Source organism: Gossypium hirsutum, chromosome D11 (genome assembly GCF_007990345.1).
Source record: "Gossypium hirsutum isolate 1008001.06 chromosome D11, Gossypium_hirsutum_v2.1, whole genome shotgun sequence".
NCBI classification, from domain to species: domain Eukaryota; kingdom Viridiplantae; phylum Streptophyta; class Magnoliopsida; order Malvales; family Malvaceae; genus Gossypium; species Gossypium hirsutum.
In genome coordinates this window covers 71,910,953-71,932,033 of record NC_053447.1, presented here as the reverse complement: position 1 = coordinate 71,932,033, position 21,081 = coordinate 71,910,953, and the positions used below count along the sequence as shown (strand labels likewise).

At 31.4% G+C, this 21,081-nt stretch overlaps 3 protein-coding genes across 5 annotated transcripts; 1 reads left to right on the top strand and 2 right to left on the bottom strand.

Annotated features, from left to right (window-relative positions):
- Nucleotides 1-139: 139 nt before the first annotated feature.
- On the bottom strand, nucleotides 140-5,077 carry LOC107951718 (uncharacterized). Of its 2 annotated transcripts, none has more exons than XM_016886853.2 (8): nucleotides 4,834-5,077; nucleotides 3,816-4,287; nucleotides 3,703-3,738; nucleotides 3,123-3,152; nucleotides 2,154-2,526; nucleotides 1,533-1,783; nucleotides 1,118-1,147; nucleotides 140-846 (listed from the first exon to the last, which is right to left on the bottom strand). In XM_016886853.2, exons 2-8 carry the CDS (start codon nucleotides 4,260-4,262, stop codon nucleotides 436-438), a joined length of 1,578 nt encoding a protein of 525 aa, XP_016742342.2. In that variant the 5' UTR covers nucleotides 4,263-4,287; nucleotides 4,834-5,077; the 3' UTR covers nucleotides 140-435. The 2 variants fall into 2 exon arrangements, with proteins under 2 accessions (XP_016742342.2, XP_040961174.1); XM_041105240.1 differs by having other exon boundaries at nucleotides 1,515-1,783; nucleotides 4,834-5,017.
- A 6,211-nt stretch (nucleotides 5,078-11,288) lies between these two features.
- Nucleotides 11,289-16,738, top strand: LOC107951717 (cell division protein FtsZ homolog 2-2, chloroplastic). Its single transcript, XM_016886849.2, has 8 exons — nucleotides 11,289-11,555; nucleotides 11,890-12,600; nucleotides 13,273-13,572; nucleotides 14,271-14,361; nucleotides 14,627-14,751; nucleotides 15,102-15,194; nucleotides 16,191-16,256; nucleotides 16,327-16,738. Exons 2-8 carry the CDS (start codon nucleotides 11,980-11,982, stop codon nucleotides 16,453-16,455), a joined length of 1,425 nt encoding a protein of 474 aa, XP_016742338.2. The 5' UTR covers nucleotides 11,289-11,555; nucleotides 11,890-11,979; the 3' UTR covers nucleotides 16,456-16,738.
- A 2,077-nt stretch (nucleotides 16,739-18,815) lies between these two features.
- Nucleotides 18,816-21,046, bottom strand: LOC107951716 (replication protein A 14 kDa subunit B). 2 transcript variants are annotated; one of them, XM_016886847.2, is made up of 4 exons: nucleotides 20,883-21,046; nucleotides 20,719-20,791; nucleotides 19,771-20,028; nucleotides 18,816-19,018 (listed from the first exon to the last, which is right to left on the bottom strand). In XM_016886847.2, exons 3-4 carry the CDS (start codon nucleotides 20,024-20,026, stop codon nucleotides 18,954-18,956), a joined length of 321 nt encoding a protein of 106 aa, XP_016742336.1. In that variant the 5' UTR covers nucleotides 20,027-20,028; nucleotides 20,719-20,791; nucleotides 20,883-21,046; the 3' UTR covers nucleotides 18,816-18,953. The 2 variants fall into 2 exon arrangements, with proteins under 2 accessions (XP_016742336.1, XP_016742337.1); XM_016886848.2 differs by lacking the exon at nucleotides 20,719-20,791 and having other exon boundaries at nucleotides 20,883-20,967.
- Between the last annotated feature and the right edge of the window lie 35 nt (nucleotides 21,047-21,081).

Genomic DNA, 21,081 nt, shown 5'->3' with positions numbered 1-21,081 from the left:
ATTTTTTTTTTCTAAATCAAAGCAAGAAATGAGTTTTCCAATCCAAGATCAAAAGAACATCACAAATTTTACAATGAACAATAAAAAAAAGCAATCATCCATTCAGAAGAAATTTCCAACCTAAACTAGATAGAAGAAATAAAAAAAACATAAAGCATGTCAATTGATTAAAGTTAATACAAAATACAACATACCTTACACAATACAAATCCACTGAGTTCAAATTCTCACACAATACAAATTCACTGAGTTCAAAATAACAATAAAAACCAAAGTTCTTTGACTGAGTTCAAATACTAAATACCAAACCATATGAGTTCAAACAAATCCAAGCACCACAACAACAACAACTAAATTGAAACATGAGCATGACATCCTTCACTCACAATCATATGAGCTGAGAAACTTGGATTTCTCAAACTTCTTTTCTTTTGGTCAGCCCTCTCCAAAAATCATCGAGTAAGCAAAACAGGCAAGAGAAATATTCTCCAACTTATCAGCAGCAGCTTTCACTTCAACACCAATTGTCTTACCCAAGTTGAGCGCGGCCTTCCACTTTTTCAATTGATCCCAGCCGGAATCCTTAGGTGTACGCCACTCTTGCATCTCTTTGATTGTACCGGAAACCAAAACTTCAATATTTTGACGGAGAAACTCAGTAACTTGCGGTGCTTGTTCTAAGGCAGGAAAGCTGTCATTGTCTTCATTAAAATGTTGGAAATTCCAGGAACTATATTCACGCCGCATCATCTTTCGAGCCAGCAAACTTCCATTGTCTTGATCAATAGGAATAACATCATTAATGGCAATACCTTGTACTCTAGCTTCCGAAAGTGCAGTTTTGTCCTTGAAAATTATAAAAATATAAAATTTTAAAGTCATTACTAGACAACCATTTGATAAATTCATATTATGGATTTGAGAAATAATTACATTTATATTTTCACTATTTCAAAATTCAAGTTTTCAAATGCTGGAGAACTGTTACAGTTCATCCCCTACCAATATAGGTATATACATATATATACCATACCTCTTTTCCTAGAGTCTTTATGCTGTGTATTCCTGAAATTTAACAGAAATATAAACAAATATCATATATAAACATATACCATACCTTGTTTTTTGGAGTCCCCTCATTGTATCTCTAAAATTTAAGAAAAACATAAACAAATTATTAAGATGTAAAAAAAAAAAAAAACAAAATCAAATACAGAACAAATTAATCAAGAAAGATATGCAATATTTTTCTTTCCAAGTTTATAGCTTCAGCCATATATAATATTTTCAAAGCTTAGAAAGTAACACAATATCATTTTCAATGCAAACGACCATGGGAGAGAATACCAAGACATTAGGTTTTATGGTCTAATCATACTGAAATCTATGTCACTTGAACATTTCATTTTGCTTGAAGTATCAGTGTTCGATACATGTTCGAACATTGGTTTAGAATATGACCCTTTGACATTTCTTGAAATATATGAAAAATTTAGAAAAATAATTCAACATACCAAGGTTTGAGGTTTCACCTGAATACGCTCTTCCGTATTCTCTTCTACCAAATTTGATGATTCAACCGTTAGCCGGGGCCGGCTCTGTTTCTTGATGCCTTCTCCTTCAGCTTCCAGATTTCTTTTCTTTGGTCCAGTCAACATCAAGCTTGAGGAATTGACCAGATTATCATCAGGCGATGGTTGTCCATTAGCACCATTTGGGGCTTTAGGTGTAGGTATCATCGTGAAATCGCAATTGTTGTGCAGTTCCACCATCTTGAAAGGATCTGAAAATGTTATCTCAAATCAAATTTCTGAATCTAAAACAATCAAAGTTTTTCCTAATTCAGAACAAAAATAGAGACAAGCAAGCAAGTGTGAGAATCTAAAACACGCTAGCCGAGAGCCAGAGGAAAATGTGATTTAAGCAGGGAGATAAGGAGAAAACAAACTATTGATTTTCCTAATAGAGATAAAAGTGAGAAGCTGTATAAGATAGCTGCTCTATGTCTAACCTACAAAAACCGAATTTCAGAAAATAATTTATGCAACCAGTTCAACAATTAAGAATGCCCCATAACAAAATTTTAGAAGGTATCAAAGCATGCTATTAACAATTCAGCATAGCAGTAACATATGAGAATTTATAAACATTACACTGTAACTTCTCCCAAGTCAGCAAACTTTCGCGGTGTTGATCAATAGGAATAACAACATCATTAATTTCAGTATCTTTCCCTTCAGCTTCTGACAAGTTACGGAAAACCAATTCCCCATCTCTTTTGTTGCTTGCACTGCGCACTAAGTTCATCCAATTATCACTCTGCGACAATGGTGGTGCGTTCAAGATGTTTTGTGCTCCAAACACCTCACTTCCACCCTCTTGAAGCATTCCATTGTTAATAGTGTTCCCCAATGGCATGCCATGGAGACCTTTGTCGTTGTCACAATCACTAGAAGGAGGTGGTAATGCTTCAAGAGATGGCAAACTTGCAGCAATTTCTTCCATAGTTGGCATCACAGAAAGAAGCTAAAAAAACAAACATGGAAATCAAAATTTCAAGGATATGATAATATTAGTGCTCCCTTTCCAAAACATGGATTTTGAAGTTGCGGATTCCATTTACTACATAAATTGTCATAAAGTTGTTGTGTATATGATCATGTCAAAATCAACTTAGATTCAATGTGTGATTATGTACTTGAAAAAAAAAACTGAAATTTTAGATTCACTACTAAACAACCGTTCGATAAATTCATATTATAGATTTGAGAAATAATTACATTTGTACTAGTGTGTAGAAACTCCATACTTGAAACACAAATGTTAGTTTAAAAATAATATACAATAAGTAACGAAAAGTGTACCATATTAAAATGGAAAAGAATAAATTAAATTGTGAGTAAATATTATTGGTTATTTATTGATTTAGCGGTAAAATTAATATTTTATTGATTCTAATAGCACATGATCAAATCCAACAATGTTCATATTTTTTGTTGGTTTTTTAAAAGTAAAGAAACTAAAATAGCCTCAAATAATATAACTTATTTTAATTACAAAAAAAAATATTTTCGTAATTTATCTAATTGAGTAGTATCATATATATATACACATATTCATACCTGGTTTTCTAGAGCCTCCGTGCTCAATTCCTGAAATTTAAGAGTTATAAACAAATGATCAAAGGTGTAAACAAGGGCAAGTCTACGAATGACTTCAGACATTGAGACTTGAAAAAAAAGAGGAAAAGAAATATGCATTTTGTTTCCTTAAAAGTTTCAACACTATGTATTGTTTTCAATGCAAACGGCCGGGGAGAGACTCCTAAATATTAGGTTTTACTGGCTCCAACTCTTCATTTTTCTTTTAAGTGTTCGTGTTTGACATATGTTTGGACAGGCCTTTGAGGTCTCTTGAAATACATGAAAATTTTATTGAAAGTTGAACTTATTCGTGTTAAATATGTACCCACACCCAACACTCATACCTAAATCCAACTATCATAGTTGAAAATGGGCTTTTTGCCAGGTCTAAGAAAAAAATCTAGCGTATGAGAAAACACATTACATTGTGTTGGACACAACCACAAACCGGTAAAGTGAGTGTCGACCACATCGTGACAGACGTTGTAAGTATAATAATGTAATTTGCAAATGAGAAATGTTATCGTTGCTTAATGTCAATGATAAGAAATCTGCGTACCCCATTATTAAGGAGGACTTCACCAAGTTTATGGACCTGAAAAACCGAATTAAATTAGAGACTTATATAAAGAAATCAAACTTAGTAATTAAATTAGTAAGAGTTGGGCATACCTGTGATTGTACTCGGCGTGCTTTTGCTAGTTCTCTGCGTACCTCTGATCTTAGTTTTAGGCATTGCTCCAAGGACCATTCTACTTCGAGCAGTTTCAGCCTCGCCTGTGATTGTGGTAAAGACGGGATATTTGCGATGACTTGCTTTATTCTTTTGAATTTAGGTTCCCATGACTTTAGATGTATGAGTTGCTGGGGCAAGCCATTAGCTTCTTGAAGGTCAATTATAAGATTCCTTACGGCTTTAAATTGTCTGTGGGCTCGATTCCTTAAAAGACTCGCACCACGCTTCACATCTTTCACCGCCGACATATGAACCCTTCCTTTCTGGTCTGTGATAAATGTCGAGCTCGACAAATTCACCTGGTTAACCTCAGCCTGAAACGGCGGTTGGTTTGCACCATATTGTGCTTCAGATGTCCGTTGAGGGTCTCCTGTAGATTCCATACCAGAAAGGCAACTGTTGCTGAGGCTGAGGAAAATATTTAAAAATGTTAGAAAAAACTGCCAACATAGTTCATCTTGAACGGATAAAGAGAAATGTAAAACAATCAGAAAACTAACTAATTTTCCCAATTCAGATCAGAAATAAAAATAACAAGCAAGTCAGCGACACCAAAATTCAAACAATGGATATAAAAAGAAACAAAACTTTGCTCGCGTAATTAAAGAAACCTGCATTAAAAGGAAACTATACAAAATGAAAGCAATTAGTGTTTCAATAGCACTCATGGGTACAGAACTCAAACCAGAAGAAATCTCTGAACTGAAAACAGTCAAAAAGAACTAACTAGTTTTCCCAATTCAGAACAAAAATATTCAAAAGAAAACAGCATGCAAGATGCCATCATGAATTAGTATTTCAGTAGTACTCACTAGTACAGAACTCAGATCAAAATAAATTATTGAGCTGAAACCTATCAAAAATGGAAAAAAACCGAGCAAGTAAACGCAGATATAAAACTATCAAAACTATATGAAAACGAAAATTTCCTCATGTAACTAAAGAAAAAGAAACCTGTATATATATATATATGATCTCAGAAGTAGAGAACAAAAGAGAAGCGCCGCCTGTGTCTTAGTATTGAACTGAAAGAAACGAATGCATGATCTGTGGGTAAGAGTTCATTATAAAGAAGAAAAAAGCTCGAGACAAATACTCGAGCTTGCTACAGTGAGAGCGAATGCGGCTGAACCTGAACCTGAACCGGTTTAAAAAACTGAATTAAATTTAACCAGACGATTTAAGCTACTGTTTGGTTGGGTTAAAATTTTACAATTTCACCCAATTATAATTTGTTTTTTTTTTTTGTTCTTTTTTATCACCTCAACTATAAAAAAATTATAAAATTGCCACGTAATTATTAATGATTTTCTTATCACTCAACTATAAAATAATCTAACAATTCAATTTTATCTTTTTGGTTATCTATTGGTAGGGGTGTAAATGAGACATCGGTATTCGCAAACTACTCGAGTTCGACTCAAAAAAATTTAAACTTGATTCAGTAATTTTTGAGCATCTCAAGCTATCGATTAAATAGAATTTAAACTTTCTTCATTACTTTTGAAAAGTACTGTGAAAAAGTGTTTTTTAGATGTGCTTTTGAAAATTTTAGTTTAAAATTTGAGTGTTTAGCATTGCTATCAAAAAGTACTTTTGAGAAATAAAATGTCAATTTTAGACATGTTATTATCAAGTAACAAATATGCATTTGAATAATATTTAAATTAGTTAATATTATTATAGTAAGAATATAAAAAAATTATTATAACTTGTTGTTAATATTTTAATATATGAAATATAAATTTTAAATATTTTTAAGCAATAAATATTAATTATTTATAAAATTTAATTAGAATATATAAACTATATTTAAAATATTTAAATATAACCATTAAATATTTATAATTAGTATTTTAAAAAATATTTTTTTTTATTTTTAATTAATGATTTTAACACATTTGTAATTAAGCACTAAGAAAAAATAAAGGAAAGTACTATGTTATTGTAGGTGTGAAAAAGTAATTAAGCACCAAAAGTGCTTTTGGGAGAGGAAAAACTAAAATTTTTAACTTCTCATTTTCAGAGGTGCTTTTTTTCAAAAAGTACTTTCGGAGTCAGAAGTGTTTTTTTTAAGCAATGAAGAACTTGCTCTTAGTAATACTCAACTTGAATGGCTCGTGAGCCTTATCGAGCTTTTTATATTGTTATATTATTAAATTATGTATATATATTATTTCCCTTAATACATATTATTAATCTTAAGCTTAATTACTGAATTGAGCTCGAGTTCAAGTTCAAGATTGAGTATAAAAATTGGTAATCGAGCTCTAGTAGCTTGATTATATCTTGAGCCGAGCTCAAGCTTAAAAATAGATGTTTGATAAAAGCTCAAGCCAAGTATCGAGCTTCGAAATTCAAGTTGAGCTCGAGCTAGACAGTATTTAGGCTCAGCTCAATTACATCATTACCGGTTGCCCAATGTAAAAATGGGAACACCCAAAAATACAATATATGGGTGACAAAAAGGATAAAAATTAATAGTTGAGTGACCATTTTGTAACTTTTCATAATTGCATGAAAAAAAAGGAAAAATAATAGTTGGGTGATTATTAAAGTAGTTGATCCAAATTTTAAAATTCAAAATGTACCGGGATTAAAATTGATCAATTGGAAAATTTAGGGACTAAAACTGATCAAATTAAAATAGAGTAAACTACACTAGTAGTCATCCAATTATTAGTCATCCAATTATTATTATTTTCACCCGACTATGAAAATGTAACACCCCTAACCCTAAACTGTCGCCGGAATAGGATTACAGAACATTACCGAACTTTTCAGAACAATTACAAATCATTAAACAGATTATTAGCAAACATATCATAATTAAATCATAATATCTCTTTTATGGGTCCTCTAAGCCCAAAACACGTATTAGAAATTAACCGGGACCAATTCCGGTAGTCTAAAAATTCTTCATATTTGATATTCAAATCAATTCAAATCTATTACATTCAATCCAATTCAAATCTGTACCAATTTATGCCATATCCATAAATTTATCATCTTATATTTATAAATGTTGTATTTAACTGTTCAAAGTCATATTATTACCTAATTTACAACCAGTACTCAAGATGATCGACACAAACATCATAGGTACATGCCATTACCAAAAGAAAAGTACTTAATCACAATGACTTCGGGATCGACTTTGAATGCTGGACTAGAATTTTTGTCTTCAACTAACCTGCGCACGGAAATAAGCCGTACGCTGAGTATATACACTCAGTGGTATTACCATAATTCAAATTCATAATATTATACAATAAAAATATGTATATTAAACTTAGGCCTATAATCTTTCCATTACCATTTTATACGTTAAATCAACTTGTTTCAATAATAATAACTATCTCAAAGCTTGTATTCAATTGAATTTATACATTATTTCACTATCTCAAATCCATTTTATATTTCACATCTCATTTCAATAACTCATTCCATTCCATATATTTATTAAATTTCACCACATTAATTCTTCAACTTATCAAAATATACTTTAACATTATATATATTAAAAATAGCTCTCTTAGTTAGCTTTTCTTTGCTTATTTCATTCAACATTTCACTATATCATAACCACTGGTTCAAACATTTCATTTCCATATCTCAATTCAATATCTTATTTCGTTTTCATATCTAAAATCTTACAACATTAGTCTTTCAATAATCAATTCAAACATTTAAATCAACATATTTCAACAATAATAACTATAATTAATTCACAATATTATATTCAATTAACTCATACACTGTTTCATTATTTCCAATTAATTCTGTTTTCACTTCTTATTTTGATATCTCAATTTCAACCATATGTCATAACTTCAATTACATTTACTACATGAACATTTAGTTCATGCTTTCCATTTATAGAATTTCAATCTACAATTCAACTTTCTCATTTCTTTCAATATTTTCAATAGTACGATCAATCAGATTCATATAAATTTCTCATTTCAGTTATTCACCCTATTAACAATCCGGACTTTGACAGATACACGGATTCCAACCCAAACACACCAGTACGACACATTGTGCGTAAAACAATACTCAGTACTTGATCAATATACAACACATAAGTGTCTGAAATGATACACGATGTGCCTGAAATACAACACATAAAGTGCCTGATCGGTAAAGCCGATAAATCCCGTACTCTTCCAAATCCTATGGCATGCCAACTATATCCGACTCAGCCCGACTAGTTAATAGGGTATTCAAATCACTTTTCTATTTCAATTTCACTTTAAATTCAATCACAATTCAATTCAAATTCACTTTTCCACTTTCTAATCAATATACAATTCAATACAAAAACATATTTCAGATAATCACATATAATCATATTTCGATTCAATTCAAACCACTTTTCAATCAATACACAATTCACATATCCACACATATTCATAATTTAGTTACTTAATTTAAATCACTTTTAATTTCCAACTTATTCACATTCAAATTCAATAGCCATAAACACTTTTAAATCAATTTCATTCATATCAATATCATCATTTCCATTACTTACCTAATTTTACTTACCATGCATTTTAATTAAAATATAACAATTAATAATAAATAGATTTGAATTATAGCAATACAAACCGTATTTCGAATCACTCATCGTCAACTTTCTCCTTTCCTTTCTTTGTTGATGTTTCCAGTACAATGTTAGCTACGAAAATTAAATAATTCATAATCATCAATACAACAAAATTAAAGCTATAAACCCACTTAATATTGATATTTTCTTTCAATATATTAATTTAGACAATAAAACGATTCATTTTATGTAATTTGGTCATTTTTAGAATTTTTATAAAATTACCCTTAAAGTTTTACTTTTATTCAATTTAGTCCTTAAGCATAAAACTTGCAAATTAGCCATTTTTAATGTAACTCATGCTAGATAAATATTCATATATATATTTTTCTATTCTTCCTCTCCATTCCACATCCTTAATATATATATAATTCTACTATTTACATACATGTTCTTTCAAGGCTGTCTACCTAAGTCATTGTCACTAATTTATTTATAACTTGAGTTAAAGAATTCCAAATTAAGAACTGCTAATTTTCCTTGAAACTAGACTCACCTATCTTCTTGTCATAAAATTTTCAAAATTTTTGGTTTAGCCAATAAGTACAGTTTATTCTTTAAAGTTTCCCCTATTTTGCTGTCTGACAGTTCCGACCCCTCTTCACTAAAAATTAATTATCTTCTCGTACAAGATTCGAATGTAGTTACTGTTTGTTTCTCTTGAAAATAGACTCATTAAGGAATTTAATCATATAAATTATAACCCATAATTATTTTTCTAAAATTTTTAATGATTTTTCAAAATCAGAATAGGGGAACCCAAATTCATTCTGACATTATCTCACAAAATTTATTGTATCTCATGATTTACAATTTCCGTACTTACACTGTTTCTTCTATGAGAAACTAGACTCAATAAACTTTAATTCCATATTTTTTCGTCCTCTAATTCAATTTCTACAATTTATGGTGATTTTTCAAATCTAACCTACTGCTGCTGTCCAAAACTGTTTTAGTACAAGACGTTGATTTCCATTTTGTCTCAAATTTCTCAGTTCATACAATTCAGTCATTGCTCAATTAACCCCTCAATTGAGATAATTTTTCCAAATTAATACTTTATTTCATCACTTTAAACTACTTTATAGCCTTTGGGAATCAGAATTTCAGCACTAGACTTTAATTCCAAAATTTTTCACAATTAGGTCCTAAAAATCAATTTCCATCAATTTTACCTGATAAAATCATCATATATCAAAATTAAAAATTCAATTCTATGTTTATTCATCATATTCTTCCAGAAATCATCCATAGAAACTTTAAAAATTATCCATAAAATCAAAAACTAATAGAATAGTTAGTTTGACTCAATTGTAAAAGTCCAAAAACACAGAAATTTCAAGGAGAAAGCAAGAATTAAACTTATATGACGCTAAAGTACGAAAACGAGCTTGAACCCTCTTCCATGGCTGTTAATCAGCTGATGAAAATGAAGAGAAATGAAGAAAATTCTAGATAATTTCACTTTAGTCCTAGCTTTATTAAATTTTGCAATATTCCAATTTTGCCCTCAATTCTCCTTATTTTCTTGCTGATTTCTTGCCTTTTCCATCCAGCCCAAATAGACCTTGGGTCTATTTTCCTTTTAAGCCCTCTTTCTTTTATCATTTAAGCTATTTAATCATTTCCTATAATTTTGTATTTGTTACAATTTAGTCCTTTTTTTCAATTAACTATCAAAACTTTAAAATTTCTTGACGAAAATTTAATACTAACTTATTAACACTCTATAAATATTTATAAAAATATTTATGGCTCGGTTTAAAATCTCCAAGGTCTCGATACCTTGTTTCTGATTCTAATAATTTTAATATTTATTTCTAGTACACTATTCACTATTTCAAAAATTTTCCTAATTTCACATTTAACTTATACTCACTAAATTAATAAATTTTTTAACTTTTTGGTTGGATTTAGTGATCTCGAATCACTGTTCTGACACTACTGAAAATTGAGCTGTTACAGAAAAGTTGTCAAATGATTACTCACTATTAGTAAATTTCTTTTTTTATCACCAGTGAGCTAACGGCGAAATCTTTTAAAATTGGCGTAACAACTTTAACTCTCAACATTTATAAATTAATACAATTTTAGTCTTGGTTTTAAATAAAATTAACGCTCAACATTTACTCATTGTGTAATCTTATCATTTTTATAGTTATTTTTCTTTGTGATATTGAAGGTTAATTTTAAAAGTACGGGAAAAGATGAAAATTATTATATTAGACTTTTAGGTGTTTCTATTTTTGTATATTTTTAAACATATTTAAATGATAATTTTTTTTAACTTTTTAGGTTAAAGGGCTACAAAGAACAACAAAACTATATATATAACTAAATTACATAATGAGTAAATGTCTAAGGTTAGATTTTTAAAAATCAAGACTAAATTGACATAATGTATAAATGTTGAGGATTAAAGTTGCTATTATGTTAATTTTAAAAGTTGTTCCCAAAAACTATAAAATAATGACCATTTTGTAAATTTTTATAATTAAGTGATAAAAAAATAAAATCAGTAATAGTTGGGTGATGATGTTGTAACTTTTTTTAGTTAAGTAACAAAAAAAATACTAATAGTTAGATAACTACTAGTGTAGTTTACTCAATTTCAAAATTCAAAAATAACAGGGCTAACCATTTGAAAAGTAGAGGATTAAAATTGATGAAATTAAAGTATAGGGACTAAAGTCATTATTTTTACAAAGTACAAGGACTAATAACAGAATTTAACCAAAAAATTAAAGGGCCAGAAATTCACACCCAGGCTTAAACCCTGGTACTATTCATAAATCTCATAAATTCAGCTCTTCAGTTTCTTTTTTATTTTCCGAAATACCACTTTATTTATTTTTATTTTTTTACTTTATTTATTTTTATCAACCACAACCTGACAGAGGAATTTCACTGAGCTAAAGCCAAAAAGAGCTTCAATTTAAGCCCTGAAATATAAAAATTACAAAAATAAAATATATAAATATAAAAGAAAAACCCTTTCCCCTTTCTCCCATTTCCAGTGGTAACTACGTTTTTTCTATTATCTTGGACTTTGCATCTCTTTCAGGTATTTTCCTTTTCTTTCCCTCTTTCTCTTTTAAGACCCAGATTCCATTTTTTTTTCTAATTTCTATTTGCATTTCATGTAATTTATACATTTTTTTAAAATTTTTTTGTTCTGGGTTTTAGCTGCAATTTTTTGTAAGCTCTTTTTACTCTTCAATTAGAGAAGTATAGCCGTTTTAGAATTTATCTTTGGGTTTGAGGTTTATTTTTTTTCTTTTAATTTTGTAGTTTTAAGCTGGTACTGCAAAGTGAGTTGCAATTTGAGCTAATGGGTCTTTTTTTTATTATGAATCTTTTTGAATATAGTTGTTTATTTTATTCTATGTTTTATGCAGGCACTGAAAGAGGACTTGGCTGTGAAAAATTGAACTTCAAGCTATTTAGGACTCTTTAAATTTTCTAGTTTGTGTCATAGTGCTGGGAAAATGGCGAATGCTATATCGATATCGCCATATTTTAGACCTTCAGATACTAGATCAATGGGGGTACTTAATGTTCTTGGTGGGAGAGTATTAATGGAGAACTCTTTAGGGAAACTTAGGTGCGGGTCTTCGAGTCCGAGCCAAAGGTCTAATATGCCTCATTTTAGATGTTCCACCAACTCCCATAGCGTTAGTCCGTATCAAAATAAGGACCCTTTTCTGAATATGCACCCAGAAGTTTCGATGCTTAGAGGTGAAGGGAATCCTATAGTAACAAACCCGAGAAAGGATAGCTCCAGTCCCAAGAGCTTAGGGGGCATGACAGGTTCAAGTAATTATAGTGAAGCTAAGATCAAAGTCATTGGTGTCGGAGGTGGTGGGTCAAATGCTGTTAACCGTATGATAGAGAGTGCGTTGAAGGGTGTAGAGTTCTGGATTGTTAACACTGATATTCAAGCCATGAAATTGTCACCTGTCTTTCCTGAGCACCGTTTGCAAATTGGTCAGGAGCTAACTCGGGGTCTTGGTGCCGGTGGAAACCCAGAGATTGGTATGAATGCTGCCAAAGAAAGCAAGGAGTCAATAGAAGCGGCTCTTTATGGTGCTGATATGGTTTTTGTTACTGTAAGTCTGCATCCTTATTATTTAGTTAGAATTTTAATTATTACTTGTACTGTTACAGTCTGATGTCATGAGTGATTTCAATTTAAAATTACCTCTGCTTTTAGGCTTTTAAAGAACTTACTATGAACTAGACCCCTCTATGAAACTAGTCAAGAATATATGTCAATGAAAATGTTTCAAGCTTCTTATTTATGGTGAATATTCATTGATCATATGGTAAATAAAACTAATCTTGCTACTTATACGCGATTTCTTGTCTCATGGAACTTATTCAATTGACTGAATTCGAAATGAAAATCATGTCTTATCTCTGCAACTGCAAACTGTTATTACATGCTAAGCATCGGATGTATGTTTGTAGCCATTTAAGTTAGCATTGTTATATCTAATCATACCATATCTAATCATACCATTTCCTGGAGTTTGATTCGTCTCGTATTTTGATGGTTCATGAACTAATTTAATCATGATTCATTCTTGCTCCTGATACTTTCATTCTTTAAATTGCCATTAGAAAAACCTTTTGTTCTGGTACTATTGCATGTGGCGTTTTCATAGATTGATATTTGCTGAGCTAAAAATTATGATGAACACATAACATCTTGTTGTTCTTTTGTCTTCTAGTGTCTTTCTTTAACATTTTTACTTAGGACTTAAAGCTTGCATTTGCAGGCCGGAATGGGCGGAGGGACTGGAACTGGTGGAGCTCCCATAATTGCAGGGGTGGCAAAGTCCATGGGTATATTAACTATTGGTATTGTCACTACCCCTTTTTCTTTCGAGGGAAGAAGGAGGGCCGTTCAAGCACAGGAAGGCATTGCAGCTCTGAGAGAAAACGTTGACACACTAATTGTTATCCCGAACGACAAGTTGTTGACTGCAGTTTCACCGTCTACTCCAGTAACAGAAGCATTTAATCTGGCTGATGATATTCTTCGTCAAGGTGTTCGTGGAATTTCCGATATAATTACGGTATGGGATGCTTCAAGAAACTATTAAAAACCTCCTAATCTAACTATATAGTTTCGTGATAGAGTTTGAAACCCAAATTTTTAGATGAAAGCAACATAAATGTAATGCCATTTCTTCCTTTCTCTTCACACAGTGCTTAAAAATCAAGACTGTCCTTCCATTTTTATTGATGATCATATAGGAACGTTCTTATGATATATTACAATCAATTGGTGGAAAATTAGTTCACCTCCAAATTTGGGGCTAAATTTGTTTTAATTTAGTTACTGCCCTAGTTTATTAGATGGCGAGGATGAATTAGTAGTTTGGTGCTGATTTTTCCATAGGCTTTGGGGGGTTATACTTGTAGTGTGCACTTTTTGATGAAATATCTCGCGCTTCTTTTTTCCAGTAAATAATTACTATGATTCATTATCAAGCTCTTTATTCTAAGGTTACCGATATCTTCCGGTGTCTATATGTTATCACAACACAGCAGTAGTAAGTGTCTTTGTGTCTTATTTACTCATTGGTAATGCTAAATGTATCGATTCCCATGTTCTAGAATGGAATCTCGGAGCCTGTAAAGTTCAGTATATCAGCATTACTACCCATTCATATCTGTGATATTGTGGACAGTAAATAACTTGAAGCATTATGAGCTCTGGGGGGGACCATACTTCTGCACTTTAATTTGGTTATGTGTTTCCTTATTGCAGATTCCAGGGCTAGTCAATGTGGATTTTGCAGACGTGCGAACTATAATGGCAAACGCTGGTTCTTCATTAATGGGGATCGGAACTGCAACTGGTAATCGAAGAGACATTAGCATTTATATTTGAGGCTTTGACTTGGAACACATAAAGTTTCTACCTCATTTTTTTTATCCAACAGAAATAGAAATGATTGCAGTCTGTCTATTTTCTTTCCTTATATTGGAATTAAATATTGATGTTTTTTCTCGAAATAAAGAAATTTATGCATGTCATATGGGCTTTGATATCTTCTCATTGTTGAGAACTTGGTTCTGAAACGGTTATTATGTTCTAATTATTTTTTTTTTTCTGATTTTCAGGGAAAACACGGGCAAGAGATGCTGCGCTAAATGCTATCCAGTCGCCTTTGTTAGATCTTGGTATAGAAAGGGCTACTGGAATTGTTTGGAACATAACTGGTGGAAGTGATTTAACCTTGTTTGAGGTAACATGCCATCTCCCACTCTTTTAGTGTGTCTGCGTTTTCTTGCGGAGACTTTATATTTTATCTTGATATTGAGCGCAAAATTGTTGATTATTCGTAAATGGAGCACTTCCCTGCAGGAGAATAGTTATTGAAGCCTGAGCGGCCCCACCATATCTGATATGTGCATTCTTGAGTAACAGACAAGTGAATAATTGGAAATAATATAGTAATGAATACTACTTTGTCATTGAAATGTTATACATAGGAGACCTTGATTATATTGACTGCTCTGCTTGTGTTCGAGCATGCCTTCATGTTTTATTTCTCTTTTTGATATGCATGATTTGACATCTGATATTTTTCTGCAGGTTAATACTGCAGCTGAGGTTATATATGATCTCGTGGATCCAACTGCCAATTTAATATTTGGAGCTGTGATCGATCCGTCAATTAGTGGCCAAGTAAGTTAGTTTTTGTTCTAACGTTCTCGTGCCAAAGTTTAGACTCACAGTCATCCGCATACCCCTTATCCAAGGATATTTGAACCAGACCGGACCGTTGGACTGGAAACCGGCTGGGGTACTGGTCCGGAGAAGGGCATTGAACTGGTTGGACTTAGAACCGGTACGGACCGGTTGAACCATTTGTTTTTTTGAATTTTTAATAATTTTTTAATAGAACCAGTCAGAGCAATGAACTGGTGGCCTGACCGGTTCGATCAACAGTCCAGTTATAAAAACATTGCCCTTATCTCGATTACCATACTTTTAGTAGGCCGGCTATTTAACTGTAGTTTTAATCAACCATGTATTATAACATTCTATGGATCATATAATCTGAAAAGTAGGATTAATACCTTCAATAGATGGACTTTATGAATGAACTTTACTATCTAGGCTACATGTTGGTCCGATAAGAGATGCTTTTGTGTTTACATCGGTGGATGGTTCTCCTGTATCAAATTTGTGGTATGAGATAAGCATCTCAGCTTTGTCTAGCAATGAGATTGGCAACGGGATCGTGTCTCTGCTTCCTATAGGCTTATTTTTGTTGTTCTCGAGTTCTTGGTATGGATAAAAATATGCCTATGTAGAATTAGGTCGAATTTAGATGAAGAATTCACATTGGCATTAATGATAACTTTTGAATTGATGATAAAAGCTTATGTTACTCAGATTCGGATGTGAGTCTTCGGTAAGGGTATGTATTTGATATAACATGCTCATTTTTTAATAAATTATTCCATATATTTAAAGAATCAAACTCCCATTCCCATGTCTGAATGTACGTAGGATATGGGTATTCGATACATATACTTTTATGGAGAATGAAATCATTGCGATATAGCTGAAAGCCATATAGACCAGTCTTCTCTGTTGTATTTTTTTCATTCACCAAAGTTCATGGTCCTCAATATGAAACATTAATTTGATAAATCAATTTTGATCTTTATATAGGTAAGTATAACCCTAATTGCGACAGGATTTAAACGTCAAGAAGAAACTGAAGGAAGGCACCTTCAGGTATCGCCTCAACTCTCTCTTCCTCTCTCATTCATACGCCGATTTATACCAAATTCCGTTAAAAATGCAGGCAGGTCAGCTAGCACAGGGAGATACCGGTCTTGGAATCAATCGGCGACCTTCATTCAACGAAGGCAGTTCATTCAACATCCCGGAGTTCTTGAAGAAGAAAGGACGTTCACGCTACCCGAGAGCTTAAATACTTCTCTGCATAGCGTTTCGGTTCCTGCTTGGTTCCCTTGTGGTTCTCTTTTCCGTTTCTTCCGTTCCGGGCTATTAATGTGTACATAATATAGCATGTTAGTAGTTGGTTCCATAACAACTATCTTTGTTTTCTTTCAATAAGTTGGGAGTAAAATTTCTTTAAGTTTAGGTTAGTGAATGCTTTTTAAGTAACATGTTTGAATAAAACCTAAAGTAGCTTTGTATAGAGTGAAAATTTGATGAAAAAAGCGAAGATGAGATTATTCAGTGTGATTTAATCAGTGAAATACATCATATATATATTCGGGTTATTTCGAATTTAGATAAGACCATTTACTTTTAGTTCAACTGATTTGACCGTTGATACAATAATAAATTTAAAAACATTTAAAAAGTTTATAAATCGGTTCAATAGTTGATTTTTATCTTAATTTCTTACTTTTTACAGTTCTGAACAATTTGTATAAAGATTAATTCAATCCCTTTTAATTGATACCAACTAATTTGTGGTCCAATAAGGAAAACATGTATGGGAAGGGTTTTCATTAGCATTCAGCATAGGTAGCTCTTAAGTAGTCCATTATTTCAGCACTTTCAAACATTTGCATCCCCAGTGTTTGGATATTCTAAATAAGGTACCTGTAATTGTCTAACAGTGAATGTCGAAAACTTGTTATGAAAACTAGTAATCCACCTGAAAATGTCCGGATTTCTCGTAAAGGATATGCCGTTTTGGGTTGCCTCAAGGACAACTGATGGAACATAGAAGAAGAATGATTAGTAAAAGTGTCTTAATTGAACCCCTTGAAACTCGAGTGAGTAAATGAAGACTGATAATGGCACACCGATGAATCAGATCATTGAAAAAAATGATGGAAATCGAACATGACGAAATGATCACAATTCATATTGCAAACAGTTGACTCGATATATCTAATCTTTCACAACTTCTTTTAGTGCATATGCAAATACTAGAGTCTACAATGAGGATGACGATGATCATGGTTTCACATTTGCAGGGATTTTCTTTTAACCTGAAGCATTTATCGAACTAATGGCTCAAACTAGATTGATAAACTTGATTTGATAAATTATCAAACCGAGTTCGAACTTAGTAATACTTAACTTAAACAATTCACAAGTTTTATTAGGCTTTTTATATTTTTATACTATGAAATTACATTATTATTCTTAATATATATTATTAACTCTACACTTAATTATCAAGCCAAGTTTAAGTTTGAATACAAAAATTGATAAACAAGCTCGAGTGGAATTCAAGCTTAAAAACAATGTTCAATCGAGTTCAAGCAAAGTAACAAACTTCCAATTTCGAATTGAGCTCAAACTGGACAATTCTCAAGCTTAATTCGACTTGATTACACTCTTACATATGTATATATAAGATCATATCTTCATATTCATAATTTGAAAACAGTGTTTTTGAAATTTAACAAAATAAAATTTTCATATCTGTTTTACCTCTCCCAAGCGACCAATCATGGCAATGGCTTCGATCAATGTCTACAATAACTTCCTTAATATTAAAATGTTAATATCACATGCACTCAAATTCGAAAGAGTTTTACAAATAAACATCCATTAACCATCAAACCAATTATTAAAATTCTTAAAATATATTTTTAAAATTTAAAATTTCAACCTTATAATATAAATAATTTGTTAACTGCATTATGCTAAATTAAAATATTTTTAAAATTTTACATGACAAATAAATTATCAGATAAAAATATCATATCAAATTACTATTTCACATATTACTTCCAAAAATAACCATTAATAAGATTTAACAATTATCATTGAATAACATAAATTAAACCTATAATTTTACATAAAGTAAAAAAATGAATAACCCATGATTAAAATTTTAAAATTCAAAAATTATTAAAATTAAAATTCATCAATTTAAAAAATACAAAATTTAAAATTAATCAAATTAAAGCAAAAAAAAAAAATTACATAACTAACAATACTCAGTATCCCATCTAATTAACCCGACCAATTAGCTAGCTAAGCCAAAATCAGAAAACATAAAATTTTAATATATTCTTTTTAATAATGAAACATGTTACAAGCTTCCACACTTAACCTAGACTTAGGCAAGAGAACTAAAAGAAAACTCAAAGCACTACTCAATATGAGTCTGATTCAAAACCACACCTTTGAATAACAAGCACCATGAAATAACAAAAATAAAAATAAAAACCACATCAAATGAATCTTTAACCACAAATTTGTTATGGCCAAATGTTCAATTCCACCTGTTGTTTATCTTAAAATCTTCGACATATAATTTAACACAAGTGTAATAAGATATTAAAATAGAGACATAACTCTTCAAAGATTCATTATATATATATAAAATTTAATATTTAAACATACCCGTATTAGAAACACACTAATGTCTGGTGCCATATAATACCTAGTACATTGTTAGCTAAAAGCACTTTGATAAAGACTATGTGAAAGAAACTACAGGAATAGGTGTTTCAACTCCCCATTTGCCAGCTGACAGAGCTGATCATAGTTGGATGCATCTGCCATTGTTGAAAATGTAATGGAAATATTTTTCAGAGGCAAAATAAATTAAAAAAACCATTAAAATGAATTGAAGGTTAAAAAAAAAAAAGGAACAATTAACAAGAACATTTGCATAGTAAAACAATTATAAACAATTCAACTTCCACCGCTTCAAATAGACACAATGTTTCATTTCCTGGCTAAAAATAACAGATTTTGTCAAGCAATGAAAACTTGGTATTTTAGTTCAGCATATTAGCTCTAAGCCCATTTTCATGTTAATCAGCAAGCATTTACATTTTTGCAACTTTACTATTTGGCTTAATACTTGTTTTGACCCCTTTACAATAGTGAAATTCTCACTTTGGCCTTTTTTACTATTTTTTCGGACTTTGCCCTTCTACTTTGATTCCATCCATCACATTAGCCCCTTGACCATGTGGGAATTTTCTTTAAAGAAAATGTTCAAGAGACTAATGTGATGGACAAAATGAAAATAGAGGGGGTAAAATGACCAAAAAAATAGTAAAAAGACCAAAGTGAAAGTTTCACTATAGTACAAGGGTCAAAACAAGTATCAAGCACTAGTATTTTGTTCTTCTAAATTGCATGGATAATAAATCCCATCAACATTGTGAAAAACAGGCAACTTTTGTCAGAAAGCTCAAGCAGAGACCTTTATGTAACACCCAATTCACAAAATTTAAAACCTAAAATGCGTTGTTCAAAAAGATACTTAATTATTTTCATATGGAGTAGAAAGGCATACCAAATGAGTCACCAAAGTTGGTCCATAGTTCAGCTCGGATGGAACTTTCATTCTCAGCAACACCAATAACCTCAACATAACTTGTAAGAGGAGCAGGAGGAGAGCCTCTTACAACAAGTTGGCAACCATCGGTAGACTTTCCCATCACAGATCCGGCATCAGATCGAGTAACCTGAATCACCGTTCGCACCTTACGCCCAACATGCATGCGTAGCAACCCTCCATTGACAAAAGCTGCAGGGCTTGAAGTATCCATATCTTGCATGACAAATAAGAGAGCATCCAAAATACATTTATTTTACTAATGTGAAAAGTAATTTCCAATCACAATTGTTCTTTTTTCTAGATATAATAGCAAACCAGAAAACAAACAACTTTAATCCAAACCAAAAGCTAAAAACATGGATTTCTAATTGAAAGATGACCAAATTGTTATCACTGATTACACGGGAAAAAGTCAAAACATGATAGGCAATCTACAATCCTCTCACATTACAACCATTCGCAAATAGGGGCAAAGCAAGAAAATATTTTTAGGGACTGAGATAAAAATATAAATTGTCTGAGGCAAAAATCAGAAACTCTATACTCAAAGGATTTAAATTGAATTATAAATTTTAACGAGGCCAAAAGTGAAATTTCACCATTTTCTACAAACATGAAATACCCAGAAAGTTCATCGAAGGTCAAAGAAATCAAGCAAGGAAGCTAATTAACCATAACCTAAGGATGCTCAACAAAATCGAATCTTCATAAAACAATTTCTGGGAAATAAAAAATAATTTAAATAATCTAAATATTAGTCAACGTTGTGTCAGTGCGGATCTATTCATTTCATATAATCATAAGCGGGTATGAAAATTCTTTTTGTTCTTCACAATGAATAGTATTAAACAAAATTATAGAAAAAAAGAAAAAAGAAAAGAAAGGCTGTGATATAGGACGTACCGAATCAAACTACTAGTGAATTCAGTGAGGATTGAATTTGATTATGGTGAACAGTTAACAGCGGAGGAAAAACCTAAAAGAAAATTGACATTTCAAAAGAGATTTAATTGACTTTCTTAGGAAACAATCAAACAAGCAGATCGTAATGTAGAAAAAAAAATTACCTGATTGAGCGATAAGAGGATTCCTTTTTTTTAGATTTAGGGTTTAAGGAAAAGACAATAGGAGAAGGCTTAAAAAGAGAACGACAGGTTTTTTATGGCGGCAAAATGAAATAATGGAGGGAAAAGTAATGTGAGCGCATTGCGCACCCCGTTTTCAAAACGACAACTTAAAATTGCCGTTTTGCCCTTTTAAAGCTAA